The following is a 25,254-nucleotide window of genomic DNA, read 5'->3' as shown; positions in this document are numbered from 1 at the left end:
GTAAATGGAGATGGGAATAATTTGTTGTATCTAACACCCTAAGAACTTTTGTCCCTTGCAGATATGAGGCATTGTGTGAAGTGCCCAGAAGACGAATATCCAAACAAGGAAAGAAGTGGATGCCTCCCCAAGGTTGTGACCTTCCTGGATTTTTCAGAACCTTTGGGGATGGCTCTAATCTGTGTGGCTCTTTCTTTCTCTCTAATGACAGCTGTGATTCTCTGGGTATTTGTGAAATTTCAAGACACCCCCATTGTGAAAGCCAACAACCGAACTCTCAGCTATACTCTCCTCATCTCCCTCAACTTCTGTTTCCTCTGCTCCTTGATCTTCATTGGACATCCAACATCAGTCACCTGCCTCCTCAGACAAACGACATTTGGAATTGTGTTCACTGTAGCTGTGTCCTCCATTTTGGCCAAAACCACCATGGTAGTCTTGGCTTTCAGGCTCACAAAACCAGGGAGCAGAGGCAGAATGTGGGTACAGTCCAGAGTGGCCAACTCTGTCGTTGTCATCTGTTCTGGGATACAAGTGATTCTCTGTGGTATTTGGTTGGGAATCTCCCCCCCTTTCCCAGACATAGATATACACTCTGAGCCAGGTCAGATCATCATTGGGTGCAATGAGGGTTCTGTCATTGCCTTCTACTCTGTCCTGGGCTACATGGGATTCCTATCTCTCTGCAGTTTCACAGTGGCTTTTCTGGCCAGGAACCTCCCTGATACTTTCAATGAAGCCAAGTTTATCACATTTAGCATGTTGTTATTCTGCAGTATTTGGATTTCCTTCCTCCCAACATACCAGAGCACCAAGGGTAAGGCCATGGTCACTGTGGAAATCTTCTCCATCTTGGCATCCAGTGCTGGGTTACTTAGCTGCATCTTTATTCCCAAGTGTTACATGATTCTGCTGAAACCAGACAGAAACACTCATGAAAATATCAAGAATATAGTAGATCACAGGGGCAGGAATCATTCTGCATCAATGCCTGCTAATTTCTAATAGGATCCTAATCAGTTTAAGTATAACAATGTGGCAGGAACCCTAGGACATTCCACCTGTCTCCTGTCAAAAACTGTAGAATTGCACACCATATTTCTTCCTGTTTGTGACTGTCCTGAGATGAGCTACCTGAGTTTTCTCAAGATGTGGAAACACTATTTACCATAAAGTCAGGATTGAAGAATGACAGTGACATTTTTAATTGTCTTCTTCATCAGACACCTTGCTGTTCACTGACATACTGCCTAGATTGATAACAAAATATTTGGACACTACCACCCATTTTTATTTGAATAATCCCAGTAACACTGAACTCCCAGCTTCCAAATAGCACCCCCCTCTTCAATATCATGTTTCTCCTTCCTCATTTCTATCTATTTCAAAACTCCCATCAACATCCTCATTATTTCATCCTCCATTTCACTGTGTTATTTGGAATGTCTGCTGCATGATAAACTATCTTCCTTTCATCATAAACCTTCTTCCTTCATTCTCCTTTCATGTTCTAGCACTCTCTGAGACTTAATTCTTTCCAGATGAAAATCCTTCCTTCATCACACTTTCCAGGACTAATGGTTACACATTCTGTCATGTCCCTTTATCACCTAACTTATTTGTTGGAGTGGGGATTTCAGAATATTTTTTACCACCTCATTGCTGCTTCTAGGCTCTCTGTCAACATTCATCATTCAAAATCTCTGTCTGTCTGTCTGTCTATCTGTCTGTCCTTCTCTCTCTCTCATCCAAAATCAGGCAGCGAATGCAAATTTTTCCTGGCTATTAAATAATGTTATCCCCATCTTGAACATCTTCCTTCATAACTGAATCTGGTATCTGACTGACTCACAGTATTTCTCTGCGTATCAATTTTTGTTCTATTCCTATTGTTTTCAGCACAACTCAACTACTGATGATCCCTCCAATGTCATAACTTCCCAGTTCCTCAGTTCACATGATATATCCCTCAACTCCACCTCACTTGTAAAGGGAGACAGACATTGCCCTTGCTCATCCACAAGTTTTCCACTCTTACATTCATGAACTGCAATTCGTTTATCTGAATGTCATCATTCTTTGGTACCAGAAAGTTGATTATTCATATTTTTAAATCTTATTTTTATTTTCAGTTCCAAATTATCTTCCTCCCTCCATCCCTTCCCTACCCATTTACAAGGCAAGAAATATGATACCCATTATACATATGAAGTCATGAAAAAATATTTTCCCATTAGCTATGTGCAAAACAAATAGAAAAAATATACATGCTTCATTCTTCATTCTGATTCTATCCATTTTCTATCTGGAGGTGGGTAGCCTTTTTAATTGTCATTGGTGAAATTGTCTGTGGTAAAATATTGTATTGGTCAGAGTTGTTAAGTCTTTTATAGTCTCACAATCTTTACAATATTGCTGCAACTATGTACATTGTACTCCTCATTCTCACTTTGCATCTGTTAATATGTCTTCCTAGGTTTTTGTGAAACCATCCCCTTCATAATTTCTCATAGCACAATAGTATTCCTTCATATTCCTATATTATAATTTGTTTAGCCATTTCCCAATAGATGGACATCATCTCGGTTTCCAATTCTTTGTCACTGGAAAAGGTGCTGCTACAAATATTTTTTACATGAATCTTTTTTTTTATCTGTTTGGATACATATATAGTAGCAATTTCCTGAGCCAAAAGGTGTACACAGTTTTATAGCCCTTTAGTCATAGCTCCAAATTGTTCTCCAGAATGGTTGACTGCATCTTCATTTAATGATCAGATGATTGATTTTTCATTCAGAACTAGTCTATATTGGGGCGGCCAGGTAGCACAGCGAGTAAGAGCACCGGCTCCAGAGTTGAGAAGACCTGGAGATCGAATCCCGGGCTCAGACACTTAGCACCCACCCAGAAACACCTGGCCGTGTAACCTTGAGCAAGTTACTTAACCCCAATTGCTTAGGGGTGGCCAGGTGGCTCAGCGAGTAAGAGCACCAGCTCCAGTGTCGGGATGACCTGGATCAAATCCGGGCTCAGATACTCAGCACCACACCCAGAAATAATAACTGGCCGTGTAACCTTGAGCAAGTTACTTAACCCCAATTGCTTAAAAAAAAAAAAAAAAGAACTAGTCTATAAAGGACTGGACCATACAAGGGAGGTAAAAGCCATCAGGGAACTGAGACTATTGACTAATTCACAGCTCCATAATGCAGTAGTGTGCATGGAATACTATAGTGATTTAACAAATAGAAAATATCAACAAAATTACTTTATAGAAAGTACAAAAAGAAAACTATGTAGAGATCAGGTAAGTTACACATCATTTCAGTCATCCTGTGGGCTCCTGGATTGGTCTCAAGGATGCTTTCCTGAATTTATGTAAAATGATTTGATATCCCAATCTCTTCTTTAATTATAAAAAGCAGTCATTGTGTCCCCAACATAACATTAAATGTACAGGGTTAATCATGAGATAGCAACTTGTCCTCCGATGGATTCTATGTGAATACCATCCTGGAATATGAGAACAAAATAACAATAAAAAGAAAGAAAGATATTGAAAAAGAAAATAATTGGCAGTTTATGGACTGTCAGCTGCTAGTTGCTCTCTCCCTGGAAGGAAGATTGGAACCATTTCATTGGGAGCTGCTACAGAACAAGGATGACCCCCAATGCTATGTCAGGTTTGCAGGTGCATTGGAATAGGGGAGAGATCATCTGGAGGGACACAGGACACGAGGCTTCCTTATTTCTCTCTCATCCAATTGCTCCTCCTGACTCTTTCTGAATTGTAGAGCCCCCAAAATTGAAGATAGGTTGTCTTGGCCTTGAGGACAAACTTGAGATCATAGACCATGCACAGCCAGGCCCAGCAGGACTAGAAACCTAGTCCTGGAAATCCAGATTGATGTTGAAATTCAAGGATTCCAAGGTGTGCTCCATCCCATCCCCAGATGTTGGAAAGCTAAAAGAAAATGACAGAACAGAAAGGATCAAAGGACAGAGAACATAAGAATACATACAAGAAAAAGGAGTAGGGGTGGAGGGCTATTATTAAAGCTATTTTCATTACTAAGGTAGTTTGAAAGAAAGGTTGGGACTGAGTTGTGTATGATGAGGTGATTCTAAGAAACAAAATTGGTTAGGAAAAATATAAAAAGTGAAACCATTTTATGAAAAGTGAGCACAAAAGAAGAACTAATATAGAGGAAGTGAGGGGTGGGGTGGAGAGCTGCTAATATTGAAACTTAACTCTCACCTGGGTTGAATAAGAAACCATGCATATATCTAAAGAGGTTATGAAAACTTCTGAACTTGTAGAGAGGTGAGAAAACTGGGAAATAGAGTACAGGAGAGAATTTAAGAAGTGTATCTAGATTGATATTGGAGTGATGAATGGACAAGGGAAGGACTTTTAGCGGCTTGGCTAAAATTAGGAATAAGAGGATAAGGAGATTCAGCAGTACCAGATCTTAAACTGTATAATAAAGCAGTAATTATCAAAACTATCTGGTACTCGCTAAGAAATAGAGAGGTAGATCAATGGAATTTAGAAGAAATACAATTTACAACAGCAAATAAACACAATAATCCAGTATTTGACAAGTGTAAAGACCTAAAAAAAAGAATTAATAGCATACTCAAAATTCAACTCAATGTCCTTTTCCTGAAGTGAGAGGTGAGAATGACAAAGAAAAGGAGGGTTATACGGGATAGTGTATCCTGAGGAATTTCTGTACCTGAAGAGAGCTCTTGTAGTTTTAATGACCTCTCAGAAAGCTTGGGAATGTTACTTAATTGGAATCTGGAGGTACCAGAATGTCCAGTGGTTGAGCCCACTGTTGGATAACTATGGTGAGTGCTAGGCTCTGTGCATAGAAGAGGGCAAAGGCCAGGGGAAGATGTGGGCACCTGAAGCTGTGTCCTAAGGTAAGACCTCTTTGGGTGGAGCCATTGAAACAGCCATCAGAGTCCTTCCTCTAGCTGTGGGGTCCCTGAGATTTGCTGACAGAAGACAGTTGGATTTGGGTCAAACAATTCTAGATCAACTTGTTTTCTTTTGTTTGTTCATTTTATCAAAGTCTTTCACAGCTTGGTCCCAGTCTTCCTTTCCAAACTTATTAAACATTTGTCCCTTCCCATCGTGGTCTAGTAAGCTCAACCTTCTTGCTATTCTTTCTATTGGGTATTCCATTTCCTAATGCAGTGTATTCACATTGAATACACTGTACCAGGAGTGCCCTCCATCCTCACATCTCATGAGTTGAATGTATATATTGAAATTTCCAGTGGTGAGAAGAGGGGATTGGGCAGAAAGCTAAGCTGTGAGGAAGATATTTAACTCCTTGGGGAAAAAATTACCTGGAACCTGCTAGGTGAGTATGAGAAAGGAATTGAATCAGTAAGAGAATTAAGGGCAAACATTTATACTGTGTAAATGCTAGTTATTATTATCATTAAGTCCATCATTTCCCCTAGTTCCCAATGGAACTAGCAACTTGGGAACCCTGGGATACAACTACAAAAGGTTATGTATAGGTTCACACACCCCAAATTATGGGTGCTAGACCCCACTAATGTGTTTATGTTTAGTAGTCAATCAGAGGGCACAAGTAGCTTGAAACAATGGCATTTATTTAAGGGGCATAGCTGGGGAAAAAGAATTTCCCACATGAACCTTGAGGAGACTCCCCCATAAATGTGCCCAGAATCAGTGGGAAGAAAGGGCACAGTCATGTAACACACTTGGAGAGAGACACATAAGCAGGGAACATGTGGTCAAAACAACCCCATCTTGAGGTACTGCGGGCTCCCATGGTCTTTGCTCTTCATTGCATGCCAATCCCCTTGGCCACAGTCTACCAGGAAATCAACTAGAATTTATTAAATGAAATCACATTTCCAGCCCTGAGCACAATGTCTGGGACACAGTGGGCACTTAACAAAAATCAATTGATTGATTTTCTCCTCCCCTGGAACTGGCAACAGTTGGCCAGTCAGTAAACAAAGATGTATTAAATACCTACTGTGTGCCAGTCAGTGTGCTAAGAACTGGAAATACAAAGCTAGGGAAATGATAATCCCTTATTTCAAGGAATTTAGAGCCTGAACATAGAGAGAAAATGTAAATTGTTCTGTACAAAAAAAAATGAAATAAAGTAGAAATTGGAGATAATTAATCAAGGGAAGGCACTGGAATTCAGAGAGATGGAGAAATGTTTCTTGTAGATTGTGTGATTTGAGCTAGAACTTGAAGAAATCCAGAAGAAAGAGATGAAAAGGCCAACTTCCTTACACATGTTACAGGGTTGTCCTCTCCTGATCCAACCCCCAGTTTTGTCTGGTAAACAGATGGCATCTTGGAGGATGTAGCAGCAACTACACTGGCATACTCATGATGTATGCTAGCACAGGTTCTTAGATCTGCTTTACTAGGAAAGATAGATGTTTAAGGAGTCAACAGTCTTTTTTAGTTACATTCACTATGAGTGGAATAAAAGTGAAAACTTCTCAGGTAACATTCCAAAAATCTGAACAGAATTGTAGTAAAGTACCAAAGACCCAGTAACCTGGGCTGGGAGCTTGCCTTACTTCCCTGGTCATAAGTTGAAGTTTTTGCTAAGCTTAGCTAAGTGTGGGAAGGAAAGCACAGACCCTGCAAATTTAACCACAGGCCCAAGTGTTCCAGACTTGTTTCCACTGACTGCCATCTGACCTGTACAAATATAAAATTGGAAATCATGTTGTGGAACTCTGGGAAGGTCACCATGTCCTAAAATCCCCATGACTTCATAAAATATCTTCTGCTTTCATATCTAAGTTGATGCTGATGACATATTTTGTCTGTTTTCATGTCCTCTAGAGATGTATCTTCTGCTTTTTGATATTACTGACATTTCATCTGCAAACACCAGTAGATTCTTATGGTTAAGATGGTGCACCTCCATTCCTAATTAATGGGAACAGGACAGGACAAAGTGGGGGGAAATGGGGTGGTCTTTTGGGTATATAACCAAGCTTTGCATTTTGTATTTTGCCTCTCCTAGTAGACTGCCTCTAGTAGTGAGACCACCCTTCTTGCAAGAAGAAATAATTAAATAAATCATCCCTGTCTCTATTTGGAGATGTCTCTGCTTATTTTATTTTGCTCAAGGGTTGTTCTTGTCCCACACAGTTCTTGGGGGATCATCCGGGATCTAACACCTTCCAGTGGCTGGACTCTCTCATGGCAAGTCAGAAAAAGGTGCCTGTCCAGGGATTTCCCAGTAGTCCTGGACTTGAGGAGAGAGACTCCTCTCCTGGAGGGTGAAAGACTCAGAACAGCAGGGAAAACTCAGTAAGACAGGAGCAAGGATAAGGTTCCAATTGTGCAACTGATAAAAAAAAAAAAACCCTCCAGCCGGTGGGTGTGGAAACAGTCAGGAAACAGAAATATGTTTCTCCTGGAGGTGAGCCAAAACAAGGGTCCTGTGGTGGTGGTCGTATGGGCTGACCCACCCTGAGCAAGGGATGCCTTAAGCAAGGTTCCACAGGTGACTGAAGGAAGGCAGGTGACTCCTTCCAGAGGAGGGGGAGAGGGCAAGGAGTGGCCACCCTCTCACTATTCATTAGGCTACAGACCTGGGAAGTTTGGTAATGACTTTTATTCCAAATTAAAGATGGGAAAAATACAATCTAAATCTGGCATGGTGGAGCAGAAACTTGCTATACCAGTTGAAAGTCCATTAGGGAACAAGTTCTGAAATTGGGAGAACTCACCTACATGTAGAAATCAAGATAAGGGAAAAATGGTAGAATATTCCTTCTATGTGGAATGCCATGCAGGGCAAATGTCTAGATTAAGTGGGGTTGGAAAATGGTTCTGCTAGAATGTAAACTGCTAGACATTTAACTCCCTCTAGTTTTTAAGGCACATAGAGTGGCTTGCAACTTGGGGTATGATTAATTTGGAAAGTTAATGGATGTAGGTAGTCAGAGCAATGGGTTTGAAAGATTGGGAAAGAGAAATAAAGGCTTGAATATAAATGTGAAAGTTAGGAAAGTTTCTGTTTGGGAATAAATAGGGGTGAGCTGGGGGGTGCCCCTTGTGTTAGTTTGAGGAAGTTTTTGTAGAAAAGCTGAAAATGGGTGGTTATGGTTATCAAACTTGAGATGGGCACCAATTATGGTAGAAAATATAGATTATTGTAAATTGTTATTATTGTTAGAATTTTTAAAAGCAACTAGAATTTTGGCCAGAGATTTGCATCTAGCTATTTCCAACAGATTCCCTCAAGTTCTTCCTCCCATTTATGTTCAGATTCAAACAAGTTCCAGGACCCCTCGGCCTCCACTCATTTCTCTTGGACCAAAGAAGCATCCAATAAGAGTTTGATCATCTGTGGGATCCAGCACAAGGATGAAACTGATTATTGCTATGGCTCATTTTTCACTAACCTCTTCCCACTCTTCCCCATGACCAAGATCTGTTTGGTTGCTTTTCTTCTTGCTAAGTCCTTCATTAAAACAGGAGCTTCTGGGAACAGAAATAGAAATAGTAAGAGTGAGGGGCAGCCAAGTAGCACAGCGAGTAAGAGCACCGGCTCCAGTGTTGGGATGACCTGGAGATCAAATCCTGGGCTCAGACACTTAGCACCCACCCAGAAACACCTGGCTGTGTAACCTTGAGCAAGTTACTTAACCCCATTTGCTTAGGGGTGGCCAGGTGGCTCAGCGAGTAAGAGCACCAGCTCCAGTGTCGGGATGACCTGGATCACATCCGGACTCAGATACTCAGCACCACACCCAGAAATAACTGGCCGTGTAACCTTGAGCAAGTTACTTAACCCCAATTGCTTTTTAAAAAAAATATAAAAGAAATAGTAAGTGTCCTAGTGAAGCCATCCTTATCAGACTTCATCTAAAGCATAGAGGAACCTTAGTTGAGATGGATACAAAATTATGATATGTAATCACAAAGTGTTAAGGAATTGTCTTATGACTCCAAAATAATGCGTTCACATGGGATTGTTTTCCTATCTAAAGAATAAATGTCTATATTCTGTGATATTTTACAATAAATTTCTCTGATAAACGTTTCATTTTCAAGATTCAAATTTATGCAAATGAATCATTCCCCAACAGTAAATGTTCAAAGGAAATGAACAGGTAGCTTTCTAAAAATTTAATTTTATATTAGTCTCTGTTCCAAATTCTTCCCCTTCCCCACTCATTGAAAAAGCAAGAATAACAAAATCCATTACAAATATATATAGACACGCAAAAAAAAAGAAAAAATTTTATATTATCCATGTTCCAAGAAAAAAAAAAAAGAACAAGAAGGAAACAGAAAAAAATACATTTCAATCTATATTCCGAGTCAATCTGTTCTCTGTCTGGAAATGAATGGCATGTTTCATCATGAGTCTTTTAGAATTGTGGCCAGCCATTCTGTTGATCAGTTAGTACATTTTTCAAAATTGATTATTCTTGCAATATTGCTGTTACTGTATAAATTGTTCTCTTGGATCTGCTCACTTCATTTTGTTAGTTCATACAAGTCTTTCCAGGTTTCTTTGAAAACATATCCTTGATCATTTCATAAAACAAAGTAGTACTCTATCATATTCATACATTGTAACTTGTTTTCCATTTCCCAATAGATAGGCCCCCAGCTTTACAATTATTTGCCACCAGAAAAAGAACTGTTATAAATAAATTTTTGCACAAGTCCTTTTTCTTTTTCTATAGCTAGGATTTCTAGTACAATATTTTATAGTAATGATAATAATACACACCCTTGTTCCCCTGATCTTACTAGAAAGATTTTGAGTTCATCCCCATTTTATATAACGCTTACTATTGGTTTTAGATAGATGCTACTTAACATTTTAAGAAAAACACTGTTTATTCCTATTCTTTTTAGTGTTTATAAACAGAATGGTTGCTGAATTTTGTCAAAATCTTTTTCTTCATTTGTTTAAACAACTATAACGTTTTTGTTATGCTTTTGTTGTTAATATGGTCAATTATGATTACACATGGCTTTGTTTTTTTCCCGTTATTGAACCAACCTTGCAGTCCTCATATAAACCTAACCTGGTCACAGCATATGATCTTTGTAATATATAGATATAAATGTATATATACACACATAAATGTGCATTGATACACACACATACATGTATGTGTTTATACAATCTCCTTGCTAGTATTTTATTTGAAAATTTAGCATCAGTATTCTTTAACTACTTCTAGTACCTTCCCTCTGTTAATTATTTCCTATGTATCTGGTACTTAATTTACTTGGTATATATATGTTGGGTTATTGTCTCCCCCATTAGCTTGTGAGTTCCTTGAGGACAGGTACTTTCTTTTACCTCTTTTTGCAACTCTACCACTTAGAAGAGTGCTTGACACACAGTAGCTATTTAATAAATGTTTATTTATTGATCAACTAGGGAAATTGGTCTATAGTTTTCCTTTTCTATTTAGATTATCTTTAATTTAGGTATCAAGAATGTATTTGTATCATAGAAGGGATTTGGTAAGATCCTTTACTTATTTTTTCAAATAATTTATGTAGTTACTGGAATTAAATGTTCTTCAAATGATTGGTAAAATTCACTTGTAAATCAGTCTGGTTCTGGGATATTTTTCTTAGGGAATTCATTTGTGGCTTGTTCAATTTCTTTTTCTAAAATAGGGTTATTTAAATTATTTCCACTTCTATACTCTGGACAATATGCATTTTTGTAAATATCCATCTGTTTCATGTGGATTGTCAATTGTATTGCCATAAAATTAAATGAAGTAGCTCCTAAGAATTACTTTTACTTCATTTTCATTGATGATGAATTCATCTTTTTCCTTTTTTGATACTGATAATTTAGGGTTTTTTTTTCCTTCTTTAAAAACCAACCTAGTCAATGGTTTGTCTATTTGTTTCCACCACTACCTCCTCCCCTCACCCCTCCGAAAAGTTCCTAGTTCTGTTTATTAGTTTAATGGTTTGTTTGTTTGTTTTTTACTTTCAATATTTTTTTAATCTCTCTTTAGATTTCCCCCCCATGATTTCTAGTTTGGTGTGTAATTGTGAGAGTTTAATGTTTTGGTTTTCCAAATTTTTTAGTTGCATGCCAATTTGTTGATCTGCTATTTCTCTTCTTGATATAATTATTTAGATAAGTAACCCCCCTCCCCTCCCCAAGTACTGCTTTGGCTGTATCCTACAAATTTTGTAATGATACTACTGTGTTGTCATTATCTTTAAAGTTATTATTGTTTCTCTGATTTGTTCTTTGACCTATTTATTCCTTAGGATTGTTATTTAGTTTCCATTTAATTTTTATTCTTTAGGCTTTAAAAGCCTTTTATTGACTGTCATTTTTATTGTATTATGGTTCCAAAAGTGTGCATTTAATAATTCTACTTTTCTGCATTTTTTATGCCCTAACCCAGGAGAAGTTTTTTTTTTTTTTTTTTTTTTCCATTCCCATCCGAAAATTTTTTTTTTTTTTTTTTGTGAAGATTCCATGCACATCTGAGAATAGATATACTCTTTTCTATTCCTACTTAATATCATCCAGAGGTCTTTCATATTCAATTTTTCTAAAATTCTATTCCTGTCCTTAACTTCTTTTTTATTTATTTTTTGGTTGGATTAATCAAGGTCTAAGAGGAATAAATTGAATTACCAACTAGTATAGCTTTACTTTGTTATTTCCTCTTGTAACTAATCCAAATTTTCCGTAAAGAACTTAGATGCTATATCATTTGATGGATACATGTTCATTCTTTATATTAATTAATTGCCTATGGTATTTTGGTTTTGGTTTTTGGGGGGTTTTTTGGTTGTTTTTTTTTTACCTTTTGCTTTTTGGAGGGGGGAAGGCAGGGCAATTGGGCTTAAGTGACTTGCCCAAGGTCACAGGGCTTGTAAGTGTTAACCGTCTGAGGCCAAATTTGAACTCAGCTCCTTTGACTTTTTGGCTCCAGGGATGGTGCTCTATTTACTGCACCACCTAGCTGCACCCCCCCCCCCACCATGGTACTTTTTAATAAAATGTAATTTCACTATTTACCTTTTTAAATCAGGTCTATTTTTACTTTTGCTTTGCCTGAGATCATGATTACCATTCCTGCCTTTTTAAAACTTCAGCTGAAGCTTAATAGATTCTTCTCTAGCCCCAAGTTTTAATTCTACATGTATCTTTCTGTTTCAAATGTATTTCTTGTAAATAGCATGTTGTTGGATCATAGTTTTCTAATCCATTCAACAGCCTCTTCGACTTTATGCGTTCACCTCATTCACATTCATAGTTATGATAGTTAGCGGTGTATTTCTCTCCATCTTATTCCATTGTACTTATGCTTTTTTCACCCTCTTTAAAAGTTTTATTTGGCTTCTAACCACTCTCTCCCTTAATCTGCCCTCCCTCTTAGTCTCCAACCATGCCTCCCTTTCTCTTAACCTCTTTCCCTCCTACTTCCCTATTGGGTAAGATGAATCTCTATACCCAGCTATTCCTTCCTTCCTTGAACCAACTCATATGACAGTAAGATTCATCACTCCCCACTACTACCCCCTCCATTGTATAAACCAGGAGTGGGAAACATGTGGCCTCAAAACTACATGTCGCCTTCTAGGTCCTCAAGGGCAGCTTTTTGACTGAATCCAAGTTTTACAGAACACATCCTTTTATTAATTTGTTCTGTGAAGTTTAGATTCAAACCAGCCACACTTGAGGACCTAAAAAGGGTCAAATGTGGCCTCCAGGCCATAGGTTGCCCATCCCTGGTATAAGCTGTTACTTGCATGCCCCATTTATCTGAGATGTTTTTCCTCTCCCTAGTGTATTCCTCTTTGCCACCCTTTCATTTTTCTTTTTAGATCATCTAAATGTAATAGAATAAATCCTAGGTCAAGTGATGATAAAGTTCTGAGAGACTATGTGTATAATCTTCCCATGTGTTTAAATTTTTTTTGTTTCTCTTAAGTCCTGTGTTTGAATGTCTTATTTTTCATTTAGCTCTGTTCTTTCCATTAGGAATGCTTTAAAATCCTTCACTTTATTAAATATTCATTTTTTTTCCTGTAGGATCATATTGTTCTTCTGGGTAGATTATTCTTGGTTATAATTTTAACTCCTTTGTCTTCCAGAACATCATATTCCAAATCCTCCATTCATTTACAGTGGTGGCTGCTAAATTTTGTGTGTTCCCAACTCTGGCTCCATGGTCTTTGAATTCTTTTTTTCTGACTGCTTTATTTAATACCACACTCCTAGTCAACTCTCACCCCAGGATCTGTCTTCTTAAGTTACCCTAGGCTGTAAAAATGACTCACTGTGACTTGTGATATTTTTTTCTTGGCTTTCCCAATTGGAATTCAGTTTAGAGTGTTCTCGAGGCTATTGGGGAGAGTTTGGGGAGACTAGGCAAAAATGCTTACTGTCACTCCACCACCTTGACAATCTCCAAACAATTTTGAAAGAAATCCAAGCTATCAACAACCATATAAAAATTATTTAAATTACTAATTATTAGAGAAATGCAAATTAAAACAATTATGAACCTTCAACCACCAGACTTTCAAAGATGACAACAGCAGAAAATTATAAATGTTGGAGGGTCTGTGGGAAAGCAGGTACATTAATGCATAGTTGGTGAAGCTGCAAACTGGTCTACATATTTTGGAAAGTAATTTGGAGCCCCCAAAAGTTACTAAACTATGCATGTTTTTTGACCCAGCCATACTACTACTAGGTCTATGGTCCCAAAGAGGCTAAAGAAAGAGGAAAAAGACCCATCTGTTCAAAACTACTTATAGCAACTCTTCCTGGAAGCCAAAAATTGATAAAAGTCTCATTTCCAAAACATAAGAACTGATTCAAATTTGTAAGAATAAAAGTCATTCCCTAATTGACAAAATGGTCAAATTATATAGACAGTTCTCAGAAGAAATCCAATGTACCGATAGTCATATAAAAAGTGTTCTGATCACTAATCATTAGAAAAATGCTATTCTCAGTAAGGCTACCTTAGGCAACTCGGTTTAATTTTTTTTTCTCCTACTTGTCTAAAAGAACTCTTTTTTGGAGATCTTTTTTTTTTTCTTTCTTAATCCTTTTCTAATTGTTCTTTGTGGTCTAAATGGGAAGTAATAGCATCAATCATATGCTATTCCCTGAAAGGAGAATTCTGAACCATACTAAAAGATCCATTTCTCAGGACTTTAGGTGGCTCTACAAAAATTTAATTTTAAATGAGTTTCACTGATGAAATCATACATCTGTCTGAACTAAAAGCTGTAAAGTCATAATATTCAATTCAATGCCAGGTTTTATATGACTAAGACTGTTCATTAGGGTAATGTGATACATCTAGAATTAAATTAAATTCATAGAATCAAAAAGTCCAAATTTAGAAGAGGCCTCATCAACCACAGAGTCCAACTGGTATCCCAAAAGGAATTTGAAACCCTCCAATTATCAAGTTTTCTGATTCTGTGAGTTTAATTCAACAAACATTTAACAAGGAGCTATTATTTACAAGTACTATGATAAGCAAGAGGAAAAGAAAAGACAAAATGTAAAACCGGACCTGACCTCATGGAGCTCACATTTTCCCTACTAAAGAAATACTTCAATAAAGGAAAATGCCTCCTCAAAAGTAGATCAGAACTGCCTATGACATCATAGGAATACTCATAGCATCACAGGCTCTTAGAAGTAAAGAGACTTGCCCAGGGACACACAACTGGACAAATGCAGGATTTGAACTCTGATGTCCCTAAGTTCAAACCCAATCTTCTCTCCTCTCTGCCAACCTGTCATTTTTCAACAATGTGTTAAACTCAAATGGATCTCTGAAGTGACATTTTGACTTAGACAACCACAAATTAACAGTTTCTCTGTTGTATTTTATTAAACATTTCCCAATGACATTTGAAACTTCTGCTTAATAATAGTTATACAGATAAATAAATGTAAAGGAGGCCTGACTAATGAAAACACAGTGCCATGGATATCCTCATAGGCCATGGCTCTCACTGGCCATTCTCCATGCCCCACTAAATCCTGATCTATAATTGGATTGACAAAGGGAGATAACTTGGAGTTACCAGGAAAGGTTTCTTGTAAGAAGTGGCACCTCGGGTGAGTCTTAAAGGATGTCATAACACAGGCTCTCTGGCTCTGGTCTCTTAGAGCCAAGCAGGCTACATCTGTATCCCCCAGGGGACCCTGAAGGAAAGGGGTATTCTTTCTCCTTATCATAAAATCAGTTGTCTTTCTCCTGTTGTAGGTGGCCAGTAACTAGCACCCCAGGTCCATTTAACTATTTAACACTTTACAGACAGAGCAAAAAGGAGATGGGAATTAAAGTTGAGGGTCACCCCTAAAACAAATGGAGAAGCATATAGTGGGAGCCCATAGGTTGCATCATATTACCAAAGAAGATTTGAACAGAAAAAGAAAAATAGAGGAAGGAATAGGAAATATATGACCCAGGGAGGAGATAGTCCAGGAATGTAGCAAAAGCAAAGTGTAGTAATGTAGCTAAGCCCTAGTGCTATATAATCATAGCCATAATTATGGTTTGTCATACCTATAATTATAGTCATTACTTATCTGTTATTACTAATAGCTGTAATACAGTTATTTTCTCCTGCATTAGAATGTGAGCTCCTTGAGATCGAGCTCCATTTTGTTTTCACTGTGTGTCCAGTGGTTGACTATTTACTTAGCGTGAGGAACAATTAAAGCTTGTGTTTCCACAAACATTATGTAATAGATGACTTATGAAATCTAGGCATCCATATATGCCACAAAGTCTTCTGACTTGCAGCAAAGGCAGGAAAATAAGTAGATGGTAGCAGAAAGCAGTTGGGGGGGGGGGTGTTGATTAAACATTTTCACTTATCAGGCTAATTAGCAGAATTTCTCTGCCTAGGGCTATTAAGGAAGAGACATTTAAACAGGGACACTATCAACACAGATTAGTACTAGACTATCTTCTGGCAGAAGAAGAGAGAAATTGAGAGATATAAGGGAGAAATTTGTTTCCATAAATTCAGAATAACAATCAGCAGAATGGGAGTCGTAACAAAGGAGTTAAGTCTCACACAGAAGACAAAAGGGCAAAGCAAGGATCCAACTGGTTTTACCTTGTTTGGAAGTTAGAAGTCAGCTATGTAGAGTGAAAGTTAAGTCTTGCTTGGAATGCTCCTGATTAATAAGCTTATGAATGTTAACTTCTCCTCTGGGAGGACTAAAGCTTTATTTGAATGGCCATGCGATGCATGTAGTTGAAGGGGGCACATATCTAGGGGAACCAGGAGTATCGCGATGTTGTATAATCCTGTATTACCCAGCCAATGCAGAGACAGGGGACGGATTTTGCAGCTGACTATAAGTTTTTAAGCCTTGCTTTTGTGTCTGAAGACTGTCTTGACACCTTCTACTGCAGTCCTAACAAACTTAACTTTTATCTCCACCCCTCCTGAGCCTGAATGAGTTATTTCTCACACTTAGTAACTGCTTTCTCATTCTGTGATTTCTCTTGGATGCTCCACCTCCCCCAGTCTCCCATGGAGGAGTTTGTGTGGACAATGGACAAGAGTTGACCAGGACTGGCCTCCCATGTGACCCCAGGTGGCACTGAAAAGGGTCCCTATCCCATAGCCTGCCCCCAAGGAAGCTGTCCTAGAGGGGCGCCCCTCGGAGCCTACCCCAGCCAAGAAGAAACCAAGCTCTAGGAGTCCCAGACCTTCCTCTTCCTCCCCTTCTTTCCCAGTCAAGCCGGGCCCCGGGGTCTTTCCCAAACCTGCCAGTCCTAAGAAGTCAACCCCTGGGGAGAGGAGATACTGAAGCCCCAGGAAGCCCTGGGCGATTCCCTAAAGGATTCCAGTCCCCTTAGCTGCTTCCCTGATAAGCTCCATTGACCTCTGAGAGAGACCAGCTGCATCCCAGTACTGTCCACTTGATCCCTGGTCTCTTTCCCCAGAGAAACACGGAGTCTGGGGAGCCTGCAGGCCTGGCCAAGTGTCTGGCAACCACAGTGGCATAGCCAGGATTGTGGGGAGCCAAGCCCACCCAGGGATCCCTGCCCTTCTGTGGCAGAGTGGAGCCCTGCCAGCCAGCAGCAGAGCTAAGAAGGAAAAGTTAGGTGAAAAGACAGACAAAAGATTACTTACAAGTTGACAATCATAAACGAGGCGGGACTCTCATTGTATGGTGGAAAACAGAGTCAACAGAGTCAGCTAAGAGTCCAGTATATATAGTGTAAAACTGCATAGTCATCATAAGCCACTGTCTTTGGGATTATACCATTGTCCTAGTTCCCATTCGCCTCATACATGACGGCTGTGTACTCTGTCCTTGTGATCAGGGTACAAGTACCAGGCAGGACGTTCCAAACCTCCCTAAATCTCCCTAGAACAGGATGGAGTGGTCCCAAGGATTCTAGTTAATACTACTTTGCAACATTATGTTAGTTTCCCTTAGCCTGCAAGCCTCCTTGTTCCCAGGCCGAGAGTGGGTACCACACTTCTCATGGGGATATGAAGCCCATGCCTGTGAGCCTTCCTGGGTGATGGGGAACCAATCCAGGCCTGTGTAGCAGGGTTTTATGCTGAGAGGGCTTAGGGCCTATTCAGCCATCAGGTTTAAAGTCCCACTGGCCATGGTCCTCAACACAGGATAATTGCTAGCACAGGTTCTCAGATCTGCTTTACTAGGCAAGATAGATGTTTAAGGAGTCAACAATCTTTTTTAATTACATTCACTAGTTCAGGACAAGTCAGCACCCTGAACTTCAGAGAAAATACAAACAAAGAAATAAAGACCAACAGACAGGGCTCTGACTGCCTGAATCAAAGCAATATTGCTATACATTTTACATACATCCCTCCCTCCTTTCTTTCATTCCTTCCTTCTTTCCTTCTTTGTTTCTCTCTCTCCCTTCTTTTCTTTCTTCCTTCTCTATTTTGGGCCCTCTTGGCTTAAAGTGAATGTCAGTGGTAATGGTTTCTCTTTGGAACAGCAAGTCTGAGGACTGAGGAACAGCTGCCCCTCCTAGCTTGATTTTGTTTTATTTTTCTAATTAAAGGGACCATCCCTTGGCTCACTTTTTTTTTTTCGCTTTTTGGAGGGCATTTGGGTTTAAGTGACTTGCCCAAGGTTGCACGGCTAGTAAGTGATAAGTGTCTGAGGCTGGATTTGAACTCAGGTCTTCCTGACTCTAGGGCTGGTGCTCTATTCACTGTGCCACCTAGGTGCCCCTTGACTGACTTCTTAAAGAGGCTTATTCACTGAATGGGTGTTACCTCACTTTAAGTGGGTACCTGAAAAGGCCTTAGTCTAAAAGGGCCAGGGTCTCCCATTGCATCCTGGACTATTTCCAGTCATCCTTATTAATATCACGTCACGGGACCCAGATGGCTCTTGCAGAGTAAGTGAGGCTGGAGACCTTGCACAGACCTCACTCACTTAAATCAAAGTCAACTGCAAGTCATGGCACCATTTCTCTGAAGTCGTGGTCCTTTTCAAAAACAAAGGACAAGCACAACATCCATCCCTCGATGGAGAGAGCCTTTACATCTGAGCCATCAGGGAGCTTTGAACATTCAGCCACTCGGAATCTTGACTGAGCATCACAAGATACTTCTCATAAGCAAGCCCCCAAGGCAAAATACCCATTCAGAGTATATATACACTTCTCAGAGCCAGGTCTCACCCCCCTCTTGACTCAGGGTCTAATTAGAAATGAGCAAAAGGTGTGAAAGCCTTTCTACAAGCAAGCATCCCAAAGCAAGTTTCCTTTAATGGGCTCCATGGGAGGTATATTAATGGGCAGGGGAGATCTTAAATCCCATTAACATTACAGGTAGTCCCACACTGTAGCATCAAGCACCCTAGCATATCCAGGATGGCTGCTAGCACGTGTTCTTAGATCTGCTTTTCTAAAGGAAAGCAACTCAAAATGGGTTAACAATCTTACTTTAATCAATCACATGTATATCATTTACCTAATTCAGGGGAAAAAATCAGCACCCTGAACTTTAGAGAATACAAACAAAAGTTGCAAGCAGGCAAAAAAAAATACAGACATAGAAACAGAGAAGCAGACAGGGCTTCCAGCTGTCTGACCATTACATCCATCCCAGTCAGTTACCAGAGAGGGCCAACATCTGGGTTTTCGAAGCTGGGGGCTCAATGGCTGCCCAGAGTCTCGTCTGGCCAAATCACAGAACTCTTCCCAAAGTGAGCCCCAAAGCAAAACTTCTCCTCAGGGAGTATATATAGCCTTCTCCTGGATCAGAGAATGTCACAACCCTCTTGACCCACTGCCCAATCACAAAGCAACAAGGCATGGGTGCTCCTGAAAAACAAGCTTCCTACCACAGGCTCCATGTGACTACATTCAGCCTATTAGGGGGCAGAGTATATTTTGGAATCAGGTAAGGTTCTCAGATTAACTGAAGCCTATCAAAGGGCCAAAGGGCAGGGAAGATCTTCAGATTTCCATTCCCATAACACACACCTCGAACCCTGGAGTTCCCCATACAGGGGAACGCGGAATCTGGGAAGCCTATAGGCTTGCACAAAACTTGAACAAAAAAATAAGTAAAATAAGAATAAGTAACATACTTACTTTTGGTCTATAGCAGCAAGCACCCCAAGCGTCCTCAGGGTTTGCTGCCACCACAGGTTCTTGGATCTGCTTTGTTAAAGGAAAGCAACTCAAAATGGGTTAACAAGCTTACTTTAATCAGTCAGATATGTATCCTTTACCTAGCTCAGGGGAAAAAGGTCAGGACCCCGAACTTCAAAGTATACAGACAGAATTATCAAGTCAGAGAAACAGATCAAGTAGACAGCTTTCCAAACTGTCCAACCATTACATCCATACCCAATCAACATCTGGGCTTCAACATCTGGGTTTTTCAAAGGGGGGGGGGGGCCTCTGGACAGCGGCTTCCCAGAAACCAGATCAAATCACAGAACACTTCTCAAAGTGAGCCCCAAAACAAAGCCTCACATCAGGGCTTATATAGCCTTCTCCTGGCTCAGAGAATGTAACAACCTTCTGGACCCACTGGCCAATCAAGAAGTATCTACTGAAAAACAAGCCTCCCACCCCAGGCTCCAGGTGCACTTTAGCCTAGGGGCAGGGAAGATCTTTAAAATTTACATTCCCATTACATGGTCTCTCTTCTATTTTTAGAAAATATGTCAACCCCTGCCCCAATTACAGCCAGAGGCAGTTACTGGATAGGGCTTGGAATCAGGAAGACTCATCTTCTAGAGCTCAAATCTGGCCTCAGATGCTTAATAGTTGTGTAAGTCACTGGGAAAGTCACTTAACTCTGTTTGCCTCAGTTTCCTCACCTGTAAAATGAGCTAGAGAAGGAAATGACAAATCACTCCAGCATCTTTGGCAGGACAACCCCAAATGGGATCACAAAGTGTCAGACACAAAAGAAAAACAGCTGAACAAGTCTGAAATCCCCACTCAGATTACAGGGCCAGGTCCCCAAAGGGAAGTTGATTACCTTTACTTTCAGGATTCTAGGGGTAACCCTAAGGGTCTAGTATCACAATTCACAAGCCTCCACCAATATGCATCCTTTCGGTCAGCAGCCAGAATATATTAGCTTTTAGATGGGGTGGTTACTAAGCAGGCATATCAAAGACAACTTTAGAAAAACTCCCACCAAAAGGGGATTGGAGGGGGCACACTCTCCCCTGGTGTGTACAAATGTCCCCAGAAAGAGCGGGCTTAAATGTCAAGCAAAAGATAGTGTGCACACACTCAGGGAACCCACAGGACAAAGGACACATTCCCCCATTGCTGGAGTCCTCAGGAAATTCCTATTAGTTCAAGCACTCTCTGATGGGTACTCTTGGGCAGTCCCCAGCTGACACTGTTCCCTGCCCTGAAGGAATTGCCCAGCTCTCTGATTTGGCCTTTCCCAGGTGTATATAGTTTGTCCTTTATCCATCTTTCAACTCTTCATATAGATGCTGTCATCAGCAGTAATTGCTACAAGGAACTGCTACCCTGCCTATAGGATGAGAACTTCCACCATTCCAACCTTTGGAGATTTGTAAGGCCATTGCCTCATGCGGAAGGGCCATTAGCCTCTCAAGAGGCCTTCACTACAAAGCACACAAATGTCTGCTCAATGTTTTTCTGAAATCTAGGTGAATGCTACCTGTCATTCACTCTGTCTGGAAATTCGGAGGGAAAGGGACATTTCCTCAATCTGGCATAACCTATTATTAGTGAGATCACAATGAATTTCGGTGATCTTCACTTCTTTTCCTGGTCATTGATTGTACTCTAAATAATGGTCTGGAATTTTGCCAGGAATTGTAGAGAACATGACCACCCCCATACTTTGTAGTCTCCAATTTCTCTCTCTTCCTTCCTTCCTGCCTTCTGTTGGAAACAAACACAATTGATACCAAAATCTGGTTATCAAAAGAAGTTTATTGAGGAGAAATCCAGAGGAATGGAATACCTCTGGCCTGAAGTGGACTCTGCCCTTATTTTGGAAGGAGTGGGGGGGGGGGGCACAAAAGCAAGCAATGTGGTGCAGATACTCCCTTCAGAGGATGCAGTGGTTCCTTCTCTTCAGGATATGCTTCTCCCATTAGCATACATTATTATACATCCTGTGTTTTGCTAATGAGGCTCAGATTCTATGCTGGATGTGTCAGATAATATACATGAGGTCATTGACCCCTCACTGGTTTAGACCAGACCTATCCTTATCCTGGCCTGAGAATCCCAAGGCCCCTGTCTACTTTCTGATTGATCAGGTCCACCTGCTCTCTACTAACTTCTCTTATTTTACCTTAGCAATGTCTAGTTCTATGGAAACCCTACTCTTTCTCACAATGTATTGTCAGTGGTCTTTACTTTAGTAGTTTCTTAGCAGTTCTGTGAAAACTTAACACTTTGCTCTCTCTCATACTTCCTTCTTTTCTTCCTTTTTTCTTTCCTCCCTCCCTCTTTTCCTTCTTTCTTTCCTTCCCTTTTGAAAATTGGGGTATTTTGCCTCTCTTCATTCCTAAGGCACTATTTCATTTCTAGGACCTTTCAGACATTTCTGTCAGTGACTCAGTAAGCACCTTTAAAGTCCCTTCAGTCCTTTTCAGTTCTCTTTCAGTACCATGGCACCAAAGACTTGGATGACTGGACTTCCTTACATTTAGAGCAGCCAAAACATGGCATGAGCAAAGCCGAGGTTCCCCTTCACTAGGGGCCTGCAAGCAAATGTTGAATGGCCATTTGTCACACATGTAATGGAGGAGATTCTCACTTATTATCAATGGACTTCTCAAGTTCATTTCTACTCTAATTTTGTGAGTTTAACATGTCAAAGGTAGTTGAGTTCTCTCATCATTTTTTTGTTCCATATATTGGCTTTTACCTATTTATTCTCCATTTTTTGCTTTTCCTTTCTGGTCAGAAGGATATCGTCATTAGCAGAGAAAACATAAGAGGTCAAATCAACAAGCATTGACAAAGTGCCCACTCTGTGCTAGGCACTGTGACAGCTGCTGAAGCTGCAAAGAGAGGCAGATGGCTTCTGCCCTTGAGTTCAACGTGGGGAGGCCACAATCAGTTACCCTGTGCAAACAAGATAGACCCAGGATAAACTGCAAAGCCTCTTAAAGGTTAGGGGGGACCAGGGAAGGCTTCTTGCAGAATGTGGGGCTTGAGCTGAGAGTTAAAGGCAACTAGGGTAGCTCAGAGGTGAGAAGAGGGAGACTTTTTGAGGGCTTTTGTGTAAGGAACGAGAAGCAGGCCAGTGTCGCTGGACTTGAAGGAAGCCAGGGGACAGATAGAAGGAGGGAGAGAATTCCAGGCTGGAAGGATAGCCACAGAAAATGCCTGAAATGAAGAGGGTGAGGCAGGGCATTCAGAGCAAAAGAAGTAGTGGTAAGTAGAGGCACTGAGGCCTGAACTCAGGGCCTCTTAGGAAATAACAAGGAAGAATAGTCTGCTTGGTCTGGCTGAGTTGTAGAGTGGGTGAAGGGGAGCAAAATGAGAAATCAGTCAACATCAGCATTTATTATGCATTGTCTAAGTGCCCCCCACAGTGACAATAAGCCGTGGAGACATCCATTTAAAAACAAACAAAAAGGCAGTCAACACCCAGAAGGAATTTACATTCTAATACATTTACATTCCAAAGAGGGAGGGGAGGAAACAGCAGGTCCAAGTATTGTGGATGGATGTTTGTGCTTTGTTTTTGTAGAGGACCCCGGACCACACTGGTGTCTTCTAGACTCTGAACTGGATTTGAGTGAGACAGCCAGAGATGGCCCTCTGGGTCTCTGGACTCACTGGGTCACCCCTGGCTCCCTGGAGCCCTAGGGAGACACCAAAGGTGGATGAGCAGCCCTGCCACCCGAGCGCTGGCCTTCCCTAAACACCCGTCCACCCTCTGCACATGACGGAAGTCTCTCTAGGCTTACTTCTATATGTTACTGTAAGTCTCCGTCTCTCTAGGGTTACTTCCTCACTTTCTACTAGGACTTGAATGATGGGTCCGCAGGGGGATAACTGAGAAGGACTGGGGCTCCTTCTACCTTCATTCACGAGCTTAGACTAATGGGTGAACTCCCCAAATCAGTCAGACAAAAGACATCAAGGACTTTTTAACAGCTGCGGCTCCCTAGCCACAAACCTCACTTCATTCTACCTTCACAGACAGAGGTGTTCCTGTTCCTATTTTACAGATGAGAAATAGAGGCAGACAGAGGCTGGGTGACTGGCTTGTCCAAGGTCGCAGGGCTAGCAGACGTCTGAGGCCTGATCTGATTCAGGACTTCTGTCACCAGGTCGGAATATTTAAACAGGACGGGTATTTACTGACAGGGCAGTCAGGTGGCCCCAGGACAGAGTACTGCGCCGAGTCAGGAACACTCCTTTCAGAGTCCAAATCTGGCCTCAGACACTTGCCAGCTGCGTGACCCTGGGCAAGTCCCTTCACCCTGTTTGCCTCGGTTTCGTCATCTGTCAAATGAGGTGGAGAAGGAAACGGCAAATCACTCCAGGATCTCTGCCGAGAAAACCACGAACTGGCTAAGTAAGGGTTGACAAGGTTTGGTCAGAACCCACTGGCCCGCAGTCAGGGGCAGGCTCTCTCCTAGCACAGGGACCCGGTCCTGGGAAGGCCAGGTGTTACTTTCTTCCTCTGCCGCCCTGAGGCGGGTGCCCGGCGGGTCCGGAGCCCTCCCGCCCCTCGGTGCCACCAGACATCCCTGCGGAGGGGGGAGTCGTCAAGTGCCCTGGCCTCGGATGGCCAGCGTCCTGCCCCCCCCCTCCCCCGGGCCGGGCGGGGGCTACCTGCAGATCCGTCCCTTTCTTCCTCCGCTCCTGGGCCTCCTCTGCTAGAAGCCCCCACCCCCCCACTCCCGGGGACCCCTAGGAAAGGGCTCCCCTTCCTGCCCCCGGGCGCTGGGGCCAAGCCCAGCGGGGCACCAGGGCGGGGAACATCGGGAGGGGTACCCGGGTGGGGGACACCAGGGAGGGGGGCAGTGAGGCGGGGGGGACCAAGGAGGGGAGCACCGGGGGGGGGGGGGGGGGGGGGGGCGGGGCGAGCCCGTCCTCCCGGTCCTGCTCCATTCTCAGAGGGCTGGTCTCACGGACCCACGCACTCCCAGCCCCCTCCCCAGGGCCCCAGGTAAGACCACCCCATTGTCTGGTAGAGGAGCGAGAGGGGCGGGCCACGGGTCAGACAAAGGAGGAAACTGAGGCAGCAAGGCTATCGACCTGGATCGGGGTCACCGAGCTACGAAGTCAGAGGCGGAATCTGAAGGCAGGGCTGGCGGTGAGAGTGCCACTGCACCCCAGCCTGCGCTACTTTGGGGAAATGGCTTCGAGCCGTCGGGGCGTGGTCTCTTAGGTCCTCCCTTCCCGTACGGGGGTGACCCGGGGAGACCGTGGACGAGTCCCCTCCCCCTCCCGGACTCGGTTTCCTTTTCTGTCAAATGAAGGTCCTCCGAGGTCCCTCCCCACACTAGACCTGAGATCCTGTCGCTGAAGGTCCAAGGCTCTCGGACGGATTCGGGAGGGATGGGGGGGGCGTCCCTCCCAGACCCCGTCCCACCCCGCTGCTCCGCGGCAGGGCCGCAAGCTCAAAGTGGAGCCAGTGCTCCCCTCTCCGACGTCCCCCACCCCCGCTGAGGGGCGGGGCCACGAGCTCGGAGTGGAGGCCCTGCCCTCGCCGCGTGCTGAGGGGCGGGGCTACGC

At 42.0% G+C, this 25,254-nt stretch overlaps 1 protein-coding gene and 1 long non-coding RNA gene across 3 annotated transcripts in view; one reads left to right on the top strand and one right to left on the bottom strand.

Annotated features, from left to right (window-relative positions):
• Positions 1-1,990, top strand: part of LOC138167909 (vomeronasal type-2 receptor 26-like) — a 47,828-nt gene extending 45,838 nt beyond the window's left edge. Inside the window, exon 6 of the mRNA XM_069096878.1 lies at positions 62-1,990. Within this exon, the coding sequence (XP_068952979.1) occupies positions 62-1,005 (944 nt within the window). The 3' untranslated portion in view covers positions 1,006-1,990. The remainder of the gene's footprint in view (positions 1-61) is intronic.
• Positions 1,991-2,093: 103 nt separating this feature from the next.
• On the bottom strand, positions 2,094-25,241 carry LOC138167915 (uncharacterized). 2 transcript variants are annotated; one of them, XR_011169989.1, is made up of 4 exons: positions 25,028-25,241; positions 19,636-19,701; positions 8,437-8,515; positions 2,094-3,964 (listed from the first exon to the last, which is right to left on the bottom strand). It is a non-coding gene; the product is annotated as an uncharacterized lncRNA (long non-coding RNA). The 2 variants fall into 2 exon arrangements; XR_011169990.1 differs by lacking the exon at positions 19,636-19,701 and having other exon boundaries at positions 25,028-25,235.
• Positions 25,242-25,254: the final 13 nt, after the last annotated feature.

The sequence above is a fragment of the Petaurus breviceps genome, unplaced genomic scaffold, assembly GCF_028583685.1.
Source record: "Petaurus breviceps papuanus isolate PSGF00001 unplaced genomic scaffold, PetGlider_PUasm1.0 328, whole genome shotgun sequence".
In the NCBI taxonomy this organism is placed as follows: Eukaryota; Metazoa; Chordata; class Mammalia; order Diprotodontia; family Petauridae; genus Petaurus; species Petaurus breviceps.
Note: the sequence above shows the minus strand (reverse complement) of the source record. Positions and strands in the feature narration are given on the sequence as shown.